Here is a 13,042-nt window from a genome sequence, read left to right on the forward strand (position 1 = left end):
AAGCTTCGCCTCATGTCGATTCAAGCAAGTGCATTGGATCTGCATCATATTTTTTGCCAATCCTGCTGGCTGTCCTAGTCATTACTGGGTGGCCCCATTTTGTACATTTCAACACAAAGTTTAATAAATGACTGTAGTGCAATATATTAAAAAAAAGATGCTTGCATCACTGCACGTATAACAATCAGAACATGACACAAACACATGCACATAAGATGGACACAAATGATAAATACATAAACAGATGGAATCAGCTAGCCACCACCTATTGAAAAAAAAAGAAAAAGCACAGGACTACGTATAACCATTCCCCTTGCCAGGTATATGGGCTATAGGAGAAACACACGTGCAACCTAGCAGTTACCTCGAGGTAGCAGCTACGGACGCTTTTGCATTCGGAGATGGCCACTCAACCAATCAAGTGTGTTCAGTGTGCACTTGTACTTAGGCACACTTTTTATTGTCTGTATCTCAAAAATTTAATGTGGCTCCTCAAAATTTTTAGAATGTTTGGATTCTGAGGCTTGCAAAGGTAAATATTTTTATTCCATTTTCGTTCAAGGTGAAGGCTCATACAAATGATTAGAGATATTGTCAGTGCCCCTCACTTTCTCTCAGAACATAAGTGGTCTGTTATTGAGATTCTAGCAGCTTTTCAGCAGCAAGAAAGGGAATCAGCTTCCCCTGTTTTCAGCATTGGGTTAATGCAGGCAATTCAGGGAGGCATAAAGTTTTGCTAATACAAACGGTTCGGGAATACCAGATTAGACTGTACCTTGACACTTTCCTTGCACTTTCTTATTTTGGTCAAATAACCCAGTTTGAAATGGCTCCAGTTAGCATGCTCTAACATTGGTCTAATATAGGTTAAGTACATGACTAGCTTAACAGACTGGGATGCTGGCTTTCATTTCCAGGAAAGGAATCATAGCACCTGCTCCAGTTGCATATGTTTTTGGTTATCAGGGGTATTCAGCCTCACTTTAAGGATAACGTGCTGAAGCAGGTAGAAGCACACGCATGCCATTAGCGGATAGTTTCGATAGCTTCTTATCTTACACTTGCCACCATGAATACAAAATTTTAGCGTTCGATTTTGTTATTAAACAAACAAACGTACTCCTAACAAGGTATTTTAATTAATGTTAGCCGTGTGGCTATGCGGCTGCACTACGTACTGCAGCATATTAACTTAAGCTTCTTGATACAGATTCGCAGCACACTAACAGCGCAAGAAACAGGACGAGAAAATAGACGACGCCCATGTCTGCCAGAATGATACGATACTACGTACACTAGTGACTGCAGCTCCTAAAAAAAATGTGTTGTCGGCTTTTACGCCTTTCGAAATATTCAGAGAGCACTTGTATGAATAATTACAGCACAGGCGCCGAGACGGACAAGCCAGGCTGGCGCTAAGATAAACGTTCACAACACAAATTCCATTGCACGGTCAGTAATTACACACAGATCATTTGCGGCTTTGTTCAGGGGCAGACGTGAGCTTTTGGGTTGGTGCTTGCTGCTAAGTTTGGTGCAAGAATATTTCTAGGAGCAGGAACCGCTAATGTGCAATCACGAGCAATACACACATCCGTTTTTCAGAAGCTGACATTAATCACGGGTAGCACGTTAATCCCGGGTAGCGCGAGGGTCTCTGCGTTGACATGACTCCGCTGCAGCCGAATTCCGAATACTGCATATGCGATGACAACAGCTATAGGGGCTTGTTGATAGGTCCTCTTGTAACTTGTTTAACCGCAGGTAGAACGACACAGGCAAAAAACACACACGAGACAGGACACAACGCTGAACGACCACCTGCGAACAGCTGTTTACGTCCGCCATTTCTCCTCGTATTGAACTTCACAAACCGCTGTTGCGCACTCCAAAACAAACTAAACTTTGAAGCATTTTTAAACTACAAGAAGCACGTATTATTTGGTCCTAATAAAGAGAGGTCAATTATATTATAATGCGCACGTCTTTTTCATTACATTAAACGAATTTATGCGGCGTGTGCGACAAAATCTGGCAGCAAGCAACTCTGGGCGTCGCATAATCGCATTGTTGACATCGCACCATGTGAAATGGCAGTTGCGAATTTCGCATCTGCGAAAAACACAGTGCAAAATCGCACCATGTGAAACAGCCTTGAGGCGGATAAAGCTCGCAGACAGCCAATACATTTAAGACTGTGTCGGAGTTCTTGCAGTTCACAACAGAGCACATCTACCCTCTGCTCTTTTCCATTTTAAGTAAATAGAATTAAGTGACGCCTGGCCTCTCGGCGGAACATTGCCGGAGTGGAAACTCATGTCTGCTTGCTCTCAATTCAGAAGACCTTCAACAGCGACCCCTGGTGCAAGGTGTGCCTTCTGCTCACTGTAAAAGGTCTGTCCTGAAAGGCCGGCTGCTGCCCGGAGCAGAAGTAGCTTATTTGAAACTACTAGATTATATCCTTCCAAGAACCGTTGTACAATACATTGCACACTGCCTTCAACATTTTTTTTGAACTTGGAAGTAATTGTGCAAAATATTCATTCTTGGTATGAAGTACGGCACATGTGTAACTGTAAAGAAGTGGTTTACTCATATTCTTGTCGTCCACTTTTGAGAAATTTGACACCAAATTGATCTATACCTCTGTGCTGTGCCAGATGGCCGAAAGCAACTTTGAGGCATTTCAATATCACTGAGATAGGGCGAAAATACCGGATGTGGCAGCAACATGGCAGTGTACTACACGTAGTTGCATCTTCATCTCAGCGTTTAGCAATGAAATGCTGTTTTTACCATAGCAAAGATGAGCAGATGATGGAGATAGTGGAGACAACCATGGTATGCAAATTTTAAGAATTTTTTTTTTTTGTTTTCAAGTTCATAACATAACAGTAGACAATAAAAACCACCTCAAAGAGCGATTATGTCCCATAGATGTGTTCTGGTCTCGGGAGGATTTGGCAAATGCTACGATCAACAGACGAGCGAAAGAGTCGGCCACCGTCGAGGGGCCTCTTTAAATTTGTGCCTGGTGAACGTTTCTGTTGAAACGTATTTGTGCAATAGGCTTCTGTGGTAGACTTCTGTGCTGTACACTGGCATGTGTTGGAAACCACGAATTCAAAGTATTAGCTGCTGTTTCTCACATTTCGCAAATTAGTGACAAATGTTTGCACGTTTGATGCCACTTCAAATGCTCTGCCCACGCAACACAACATTACGCATCTGCAGTAAGCTGCTAAAAAGCCGCTGATTTCCTTATTAACATCAGTTTACCGCTACAAAATTCCTCGGAAATTTTTGCGAAATGCATTCTGGCACACAGCTGCATTTGAAGTTACACGTGCGGATCTATACGTTTAGATGGAGGGTAAAAAAAATTGAATGAGCCTCCGGTGTCGAGGAGCGGGTCGGATGTGCTCGACGCCGAAATACGAGTCGCAGTACGAGTTCAGAGAAAAAACATCTGCAGCGCGCAGCAATGAAGAGGTCGTCCTCTAGGATCCTGTCGCCGGTGGATGCTGCTCCGCAACGCAGCGTCCCTCCACTCCCGAGCATCCTCCGACATCGACGCTTTCGCCGACGAGACCCGAAGTGCGACGGAAAAGGCGCGCTATACCAGCGTCTCGCCACGGGGCGGGCCAGGCGGAGCTGCGGCTGCGCACTTGTCAGCCAAGGGCGTCCCTCCTCCTGGCAGCCACGCGGCAGCGACGGGAAGCAGCGGTGCGCCGAGCGTCAACAACGCGTCGAGACCACGCGCCCCTACCTGACGCCGGCGGGAATAAAGGCCGAGGTAAGTCACGACCGCACTTGGGCCGCGCTCGGCGCCGCCATGCTGCCCGCTGAGCGACTCCCTTGCCCCGACCGTCGCAATAGGCGCTCGCGTACGACGCGGGTATCATTTCCAATCGAGCACTTCTCAACTCGTGTAACGGTGACCGTCCGTCATTTCGGAGCCCTACACCGACCGACTGCGGGCGAAATACGCTTCTTAGCGAGTTCCGAAACGACAACAAAACAAAATGTACAAAGAAAAAGAGCAGGCGGCCATTTTGCGTCTGCGCGGTGCGAGTGTCCCGAGGCGGAGTGAGCCCCTTTTTCGGCGACGGATTGTGAGCGCCCGGAGGGGCCTAGCACTGCGCGGTAGGTGCGCAGAGTGCGTTAAAGGGTTAATTAATGCCGCTTTCGCGTACGCTCGCATTTACTCACCGCTGAGATGTGCTCCTGCCTTTCGAGAATTGGCCGAAAACCATGCGCAAGAGTCGATTAAAATGACGCCGAACTGAGCAAGGCGGGAGCGGAACGGGAAGTGACGCAGGCAAATCGTCATCGACTGCTTCTGTGGGCGAGCGGTAAGTGCGTCTGCCGGCGTTTGCTTTGGATTGCTCTTTTCTTTTTTCGTCTTTTTTTACCCTCGTTGCTAGGGTCGTGCGAATGGCCGTACATTTCAGTGCCGTTATCGACGTCTGATGCTCTTACGGTGCTTATATTTTGGACAACCCCTCTGAGTTTCGCCCGTCGATCTGCTTCTTCCCAGAGTTTGGATCGATTCTCAGCCTAAAACCGATCTGCGCGCCGCTCTTGGCACATTTCGACAGCCGTTGTGTTTGCGTGCTTGTTTTACGGGACTTTAATAGCCTCGCGAGTTAATATGAGGTGCCTGTATCGGAGTCGAGACTAAAAGGCTACGCGTTACCTCGCCGGGCTACATCGTACAGAATAGCAACGGTGAGACTGCAATGGCATTATTCAGTCAGCTGTGGGCGGCCGTTCGCGGTTCGTCTGCTACCGCCCGTCGTCTGCGTGTTGGCACCTTGGTCGTGCCCGCGCGTTCGTGCTTTTACAAGAGGAGCCGTAAAGGTAGCGACGACTACGAGCGGCCGCAGCCCGAGGTCGACTACCGAACGCTGTTCCGGAATGGCTACAAGTTGCTGAAAGAAGACGCGCGCCAGTTCAGCGACGAGGTGGTCGAGGCGCTGCGCGGCGACTGCGCAATTTACGAGCACGGCGACTGCGAAGTCTTCTGGAAGTTCGACGCCAAGACCATCGACCAGTGGACGGTGACCGCCGACAGGGACAACGACGAGGGCTTCTCGCGGGCCGCGTTCACGTTGGGGCCCGCCGGCGCCGGCGTCTTCTCGGGCTACCTCGACACGCGCGTGCCGAAGGACGGCAAGGTGGTCCAGACCGGCTACTGCAACGTCCGCTCGCCCCGGGCGAGGCGGCCGTTCGGCATGCCCGCCGCCTACGAGTGGTCGGCGTTCACGCACCTCGAGCTGCGCGTTCGCGGCGACGGGCGCACCTACATGCTCAACCTGGGCGCCGACCAGTACTTCGACGTGACGTGGAACGTGCTCTACCAGTTCCCGCTGTACACTCGCGGCGGGCCTTACTGGCAGCTGGCGCGCGTGCCCTTCTCCAAGTTCTTTCTGAGCAACAAGGGCCGCGTGCAGGACAAGCAGGGCGCCGTCGACCTGACCGCCGTCAAGCACCTGAGCATCACGCTGGCCGACGGCATTGCGGGCCCCTTCCGGCTCGAGATCGACCACGTAGGCGGCTACGTGGACGGCTCGCACAGCGAGGAGTTCGCCTACGAGATGTACGAGGTGCCTCTGGGCTACGGGCTCGGCGGCTCATGACCGCGCGAAGCGAACACGTGTGTTTTAGGACGGCAGTACGCGGCTAGCTCAACTTATGCGTTCGGTTCGTGCACGGCCACCTGTGCCAAAGAGTCTGTGTCCTGTGTGGAAAGTGGCAATACATGCGAGTCCGTTCCGTCAACGTTCTGCAGCTTCGGACCGATTCGAAGACATTGGGTAGTGCATAGAAAGATTGGAGATCATGCAAGTAAACGCCCTTTAAGTGCACAAATTTTGGTATTTCCCAGTTTGAATTACCTTCTTAAAGTTCATTGGCACAGTGAGAATATAAAAGGCTTCCCATGATGCACATCTCTCGAGTAGAGGATGGCCAACTCTCGAGTGGGCAGAGAGGGGAGCGGCTGGCGACCCTGTCATTGCTGCCAATGTGTACGTGCAACAAAGTTGAACACCATGTTGCAATTTACAACAAAATATAGTACAGATAGAGCTACTGTCAACGATTGGGGCATACAACAAAACTAGAATGACAAAAATGAAACCACCGATATGTCCATAACAATGCGACAAAGCCCAAAAAAAGAATGTGCAGACGGCATCATAAAAAAAAAATTCATTATATCAGGCATTAAAACAAAATTTGGTCTATTGTTCAAGATCGGGCCATTCAATCTAAAGTTGGGATGGTTGGCAATACTACCCTGGGCACCCTTTAGTATGGGATAAGGGACACTCACTTGCTGTTTTCTGTCTTTTACTTCAAGCTACCATTATAAGCTAAAAATGTGTTTCCAGGGCCAAACAGTAGCAAGGAAAGGGCACACTGCCTCAAGGTCAGACACGAGTATAAAAACACCTTTGTGCAGTCTCTTGCTATCTACAGTAAAAAAATTACGTATAAAGCCAACAGACAGTGAAGACAAGGAAAGCATAAGGAAAATTAATTATGTTCTTTAAGATAAAAGTGGAAATGAATGTGGAGACATCTTCCGCATTGCGTGTGCAACATAGGCACAATAGGTGGATGCCGTTCATTCTCACATTTCGTGTTCATTCACACTTGCCAGCACTCGCCGTCATTCCTTGCCGTAGCTGCCAGCGTCCAGTCACCGAATAAGTGCGGAGCATTAAAGGGACGCTAAAGGCAAATATTAAGTCAAGCTAAAGTGGCAGATTAATGCTCGACAATGTCTAAGGCTTCAATATTATCGCGAATGAGGCTTTAGTAATTAAGGTACATGCAGGACATGATTTGCAACTCGCCGGGGACATTCAACTACTACCCCAATGACGTAGGCACTTGTTATTATAATTGTCACTACTACTCTACCACTTGTTTAAATAGATTATTGTATTGCATTATAAGTTGGAAGAGAATGCTACTTGTCCCATTCTGTTCCATATTTAGAAAAATTAATGCGTTGGCATTAACACAGACAAAGGTTTAATTTATGCTTGATTCTGCACCGGCCGTGCTTTCGCTTTTCAGTAGTTTAATTATCCCGTAGTGCTGCACTGGTGTTGCTGGCACGCGAAACGCACACAAACTGCAAGTAGCAGAGAATTCCATTTGATGTCACGGGATGCCCGGGCAGTCCATGCCACTTGACCAAAAGCAGCGGCAAATCCAATGCTCTGTCCTGGCTTTCCATGGCCGCGTATTTGGGTGTTGCGCCAAAAACCATAGTGCCATATGTTGGCCGCCATTTTAGTCGCTGTCCGCACTAAAATGCGATGATGCCGTATGCAACGTCACTACTCCCCGCTCGGGGGCAGGCGATTTTAATTGCGCAAAAGATATGCGTGGACCCTTCAGATGCGATTTTCTCTTAAACTAAGTCTTTTCTTGGCACGTTTCTGGAATGGTATTTTAACAGTCCACGTTGACTTAATATTTGCCTTTAGTATCCCTTTAGCACAATAGAATGTGTTGCTTGGCTAGTTGGTTCATACTTGCAGGTTTAACAAGCCTTGGATGGTACAAAAGAAGGTAGATGCAAGTTATCTTGTGTCTACTGCATCTAAGCTCATGAGTATGCCAGCCTGTAGTGTGTGGTGCATGGTGATGACTGGTCTTTCGGCCACTTCCTTGGGTGTTTGCAGACCAGATCTGACCCTGAGAATCTGTTAGCCAGTGCCACTCAAGGCCATGGCAGCAGGTGCGGCAGAATACATCAACTTAGGAGCAGGCCGACTCGCCAATCAACCCGCATATGCACCTGAAGGCATCATAGTGCCAAGACCTTTGCTATGCAATGAACGAGAAGAAAAGGAACCGATGGGCCCGGTTTTTGTTAGTTACAACAATATGGTGCCAACAAAGAAAGCATAGAGGAAAGTATTTATTATTAGTGCAGAAATGAAAAACCTTGGCTTCAAACATGGTAAATCTTTAAACATGCAGTCATTTACCTTCTTCCTGAGTGCACTTGTTGGTGAGCTTTCTGATTTCAACTTTTTTACAGCTTGTCCCGAAACTGACAAGCTTTTCCAGTCATTCTAATAACATGCCGAAGCAAGATGGGATAGTTAGGACTAATTTTAAATGTGTTCAATGTTTCCTGTATATACGTGATGTTTTCTTCATAAAATCAGTTAAAAGCCATGGCCGTACTATCATTTCAATGCATTAGCATTCTTAGGGTACTTAACACACTTTCCGGAGGCTATGTATTCAGTTGTATTTATTTCGCCATCACATGAATACATGGTAGCCGAGGTATCTGTCTACGATTGTACCTAACCATTTTCCCACCTATTTTGGTCACTGTGTAGTTGAATGAGTAGTGCATCGGGATGCCGTGCTGAGGTAACGGGGTTGAAATCCAACCGTCGGACGAACTTGGGTCACCGAGTACCATGGCAGTGCACTCTTCAGTGAACCACTGTTGATTTTTGACTCGCTGGTACCCCCTTTTTTGTCACTGTAGATGGAGCACAGGGTATGCGTCACTCAGGCCTCTGGGTATGTGCTGCTCTTCAAGGAATATCTTGGGTAACTAGGTGTGTGCCAATGGGAATGCTACAATGAAAAGGAATCCTTAAATTTCTCTGATGCTGTGTGGAATTGAGCCCACGTCACATGGACAGCAACATGACGCACTGGGCATGTGCTGCTTATCAGTGAGTGCCTTCCACGCCAACGCTTTAGTGAGCTGCACCGTGAACACACGGGTTAAGTGCCGCTCTTCAATGAACACCTTGGGTCACCGAGTATATGGCAGGTGAGGAATAACCGATGCGCGCCACGCTTCTCATCACAGAGACCATGCGCGGACTTCTCAGCAAGGCCACTAGGTGGCGCAGCTTGTCCAGAAAGGTTCCTGTGCATGAGATCAGAGGTTCGAGCAAGGTTCGAAGTTAAGCAGCGTGGGGTAGGTAGACTTGCTCTGGGAGCACACGGAAATACACCAAATCAGGGGGTACAGGGTGACATGGGATGGACGTCATTCGAGGGCAGGGAAGCCAGCTGCAAGATAGAATTTGAGGAGCGATTGAGAGAAATGGCAGAAAAGCGATGGGCAAGGAGAGTTTTCAGTTATTTGTATATGAGGAATGTTGACACAAAATGGAGGACGCTGACCAGAAAATTGTGAATCAAATATTTGGACTGCAGGAGGGGTGCAAACCAGGAAACAGCGGTTAAGAAAAAGGTTAAAGAAACAGAGAGGGGTCTGTGGAAAACAGGGATGCAGACGAAATCAGCACTGGGAACATACAGAACTTTCAAGCAAGAAATTGCCAAAGAAAATATCTGATAATTCTAGGGGAAGCTCTTTGTTGTTTCAAGTCAGGACGGGAGTACTGTGGACTAAGATGTACCGAGTCAAGTACCAAGGTATAGACACGTGCGGTGCGTGTGGAGAAGAGGAAACGGCTGACCACCTCATACTTTTCTGTAAAGGGCTTAACCCTACAGTGCAAAGCAACGGGGCTGATTTTTTCAAAGCATTGGGGTTTAGGGACAGTGAAGGCAAAATACACTTTAAGCGGGTAGAAATAACGAAACGGAGGTTATCTGATTGGTGGCTAAAATCAAGGCAGGGGTGAAATTTCACCCACCACAAAATGACAAAATATGTTAATAGTCATGGCTAGGTGGTGTATGCCACCGCCCGATTTAAAGGGTTCAGCCTCATCCATCCATCCGGTTGTCGCATTTCTCGGCGTTTGCACGCACCGGTACGCCATGCATTTGCCATGCGACACGCAGGCTTCACTGCACTGGCGCCGGTGGTCTTGAGGGAAGCGCAAAAGAGGAGTCCTGCGGCAGCACACCGCCTCGTGCATAACTCGTTTCGATGGCGGCAATACGTTGTTTGGCTATATTGATGCATTACCGTCGACAGTCGTCGTGTGATGGGTTTTCCTGAATTTTCTATCTATGTTTATATCTAACCGTATTTTTTATTTATTTATTTATTTATTTTATTTATTATACCCTCAAGGTACAGTTGTACATTGCAGAGGGGAGGGGCAAGGTAAATACGGAGGCAAATCACACAATCGTTAATTATAGAAAAAAAAATACAAGTACAAGTAAGCAAGAACTTTCCAAGAAAACGTCAAAGCTAATGCGTGGATATCAATAATTAGTAAAAAGAACAAGAAAAAAAATAAGGAAGACAAAAAAAAAAGAATAAAATGGAATTGTCCTGGAAGTGTTAGATAATTACTTGATGCAATACATAGGAAAAAACATGGCAGAACATCGCAAAACATGGTATACAAAATGGTAAATAGAAACTTGGAAAGCGTAGCAAAAATACATGGCATAACAAAAAGAAAAGAAAAAAGACATACCATATAAAAATACAAGCCATAACTTAGAATTATGGCTTAAATTTGTGCCTTTTGTTCCCGTTTGCTTGTGCTGTGTTACATGTTCAAAATGAATTTGGCTAACATTATACAGATTTCCAAGTCTTTGTTGGGTCTAGCGTTGTGTGGTCCGGTCGAGTATTCTTTCTGCCTCATGTGTTCTGAAACCAAGAGGGAGAACAAATAGAATGAAAAATGCAGTGCTAACGAATACACAGCAGTCGCAAATTGTACGCGACGTAGCTGTTGAAGAAGGAGAGGCCCTGCGAAATGAGAAGTATGCTTTCTGTGCATAGTCTGACCACTAAGCAGCTTGCCACATTTGGACACTTATTTTTCAATTCCTTTTACATGTAAGTTCACAGTGTCTCAATAGCTATGTACGATGATTTAAAAGTTGTACTTAATGTGGACATCTGGGCTAGTTGGAATATCAGCATTTCATGCATTTCCAGCACTTTAAAGAAATAGGAAAAAGTAAATGCACTTCCCTGTGCAGTCTTCAGCGCCGGAAAAGCTGGCTCGCATGTGCCGAACAGTGAATGACCGAGGGCACGAAGAAGCACACTGCCCCTTTCGGTGCGTCTAGAACAGGGGTCGTTTACTGCACACACCCCTGTGATGTGGCAACATCAGCCAGATTGCATTAACAAAAGATTGAGAGGGCGCAATTCCGGACAATAGCGGGCTGGTCTCTAAGCAGTCCATTGTAAACGATGCCACTGCACACCTATGTTTATTGGCGCAGCTGTTCTGCGCTGGTCAAAGGCTAAGTGCCGTCCATGGGCGTAGCCGGGGGGGGGGGGGGGCTGATGGGGTTTCAGCCCCTCCCCCCTGAAATTTTTTCCCGGTGCCGAGCAAACCAACCACTGGCGCCGGGAATATTCTCCATTTTGTCTACAATCTTTTTTTCACGCTTAAAAAGACGTTTCGGCATCAACATTGCGAACTTGGGCTGGATTTCGTGGCAATGCTTGTGCACCCGGAGTCACATAACGCAAGAAGCCCCATCCGAGCACAAAGTTTCAAGGCTTTTGGATAGCGAGCGGGCGCATCGCGGCATCTCGCAGTGGCCGTGGAGTCTACAGAACGCATATATTTCAATTCCGAAACTTTGTGGGTACAGTAAAAGCTCGATGATACGATCACGGCTAATACGAATTTCCGGATGATACGAATTTTTCTGTGGTCCCGGCCGAGCCCCATTACTTTGCAACGTGCTAGAGAACGGTTGTTACGAATCGATTTTCAGCCTGCGTCGGTTGATACGAATAAACGCCGCCCCACCGACGGCCGCGAAAGAGAACAGCGCGCAGTCACGCGCTTTCTCTCCTTCTCTTTTGGTGCGGAGGCAGCGCCGGACCGCGCGGACTCCGCGACTGGGCGCGAAGAGTTTGAAGCGGTGGCGCTTTTGGTGCTTTTGTACTTCTCCTTTTCTGCGAGCCGTCAGATGGAGTGGCTGCTGCGCTTCGGGCCGCGTTCTTCGTGTTGCGTCGCAGCGAGCTATGTCTCGCAAGCGGAAAGCACTCTCCTTTAAAGAGAAATTAGACATTCTTCGAAAGGTCGATGAGGATCCCAAGAGGAAGCGGACGGAGTTGGCTAAGGAGCTAGGCCTCGCAACGTCAACACTGAGCACAGTTGTTGCACAGCGAGACTATCATGAAAAACGTGCTTTCGTTCAACGTCAACGCGAAGCAAGCGAATTCGAACGCGCTTATTTCGAACATACCGCGCACCGACAATGCCCTTAGCAGCGCGCCAAATCACGCGGCGGCGCCTCCGACCGGCATTGCTCCGACAGAGCAAAAGCTCAGGAGAGACCCCTCAATGCCGCGCGCAAAGGAACGAAAAAAAAAAACCCCGCGGCGGAAATTTTACCCTCTCTCAAATTGCAAGGTCGCCGTTTCTGCATCGCGCCGGAACAAGCGTGTACGTGCCGTGCCGACTAGAGTGTTCTAGACAACCCTATTCTAGCACACACTAGTGCGGACGTCTCAGCCACTCAGCCACGCAAATAAAATGGCAGTGAACCCTTCTCTATTTTCTAGTCACATGTTGACCTTGCACGCTGCGGCAGCAGCGCAGAGGGAAGCAGCGGCGGAGGCACAGTCGGGCCAACGAAACGGCCACGCCCGCAAACGCTCGCTTCTCGATAACGGCAGAAAACGAAACTTCAGGGGGCGGCTAAAATAAGCTGGCGCCAGCACGGCGGCGGGCGCGCACGGAGTCGAAGGTGAGAGAGCTACGAGGGAGTTGAGAGGGAGGGCGAGGGGAGCCACCGAAGCGGCGGAGTTGACGCGGCCAAATCCGCTTTCCTGCCGCCCTCCTCCCTCACCTTCGACGGTCTCCGCGCGCACCGCACCCGTGTGCCGGCGCCGCCCGCTCGCTCCCTGAAGCTTTGTTTTCTGTCGTTATCCGGAAGCGACCGTTAGCCGGCGTTGGGCAGTTTCGTGGCCCGCGCTTGCTACGCGCTTGCGCGCCGCGATATTTCACGACTCGCACCGTTCGTGCATCGTGCTATGGTGCACGAATACTTCAAAAATACGTCCTTTTAATTCGAACAAATTTTCGGGCCCCTTCGAGTTCGAATTATCGAGATTCGACAGTAGTTTTAATTG

The 13,042-nt window shown here is 48.3% G+C and overlaps 3 protein-coding genes across 7 annotated transcripts in view; 2 read left to right on the forward strand and 1 right to left on the reverse strand.

The window, feature by feature from the left end:
• The window catches only part of LOC119430996 (nuclear respiratory factor 1-like), a 157,795-nt gene extending 153,445 nt beyond the window's left edge, over positions 1-4,350 (reverse strand). For 3 of the 5 annotated variants that reach the window (XM_049657073.1, XM_037698463.2, XM_037698464.2), the window contains exon 1: positions 4,213-4,349. The gene's annotated coding sequence lies outside the window, so the exon portion shown is untranslated. Of the gene's footprint in view, positions 1-4,212 lie in introns of all 5 variants that reach the window. The other 2 variants (XR_005187954.2, XM_037698462.2) reach the window with 1 other exon arrangement.
• LOC119431000 (5-demethoxyubiquinone hydroxylase, mitochondrial) overlaps positions 3,611-13,042 on the forward strand; it is a 52,496-nt gene continuing 43,064 nt past the window's right edge. Inside the window, exon 1 of the mRNA XM_037698470.2 lies at positions 3,611-3,796. The gene's annotated coding sequence lies outside the window, so the exon portion shown is untranslated. The remainder of the gene's footprint in view (positions 3,797-13,042) is intronic.
• On the forward strand, positions 4,375-6,239 carry LOC119430999 (complex I intermediate-associated protein 30, mitochondrial). Its single transcript, XM_037698468.2, has one exon. It carries the CDS (start codon positions 4,743-4,745, stop codon positions 5,640-5,642), a length of 900 nt encoding a protein of 299 aa, XP_037554396.1. The 5' UTR covers positions 4,375-4,742; the 3' UTR covers positions 5,643-6,239.

Source organism: Dermacentor silvarum, chromosome 10 (genome assembly GCF_013339745.2).
Source record: "Dermacentor silvarum isolate Dsil-2018 chromosome 10, BIME_Dsil_1.4, whole genome shotgun sequence".
In the NCBI taxonomy this organism is placed as follows: domain Eukaryota; kingdom Metazoa; phylum Arthropoda; class Arachnida; order Ixodida; family Ixodidae; genus Dermacentor; species Dermacentor silvarum.

Bases quoted from the DNA above. Each gene is read 5' to 3' on its own strand.
- LOC119430999 (XM_037698468.2), top strand. From the start codon at position 4,743: ATGGCATTATTCAGTCAGCTGTGGGCGGCCGTTCGCGGTTCGTCTGCT.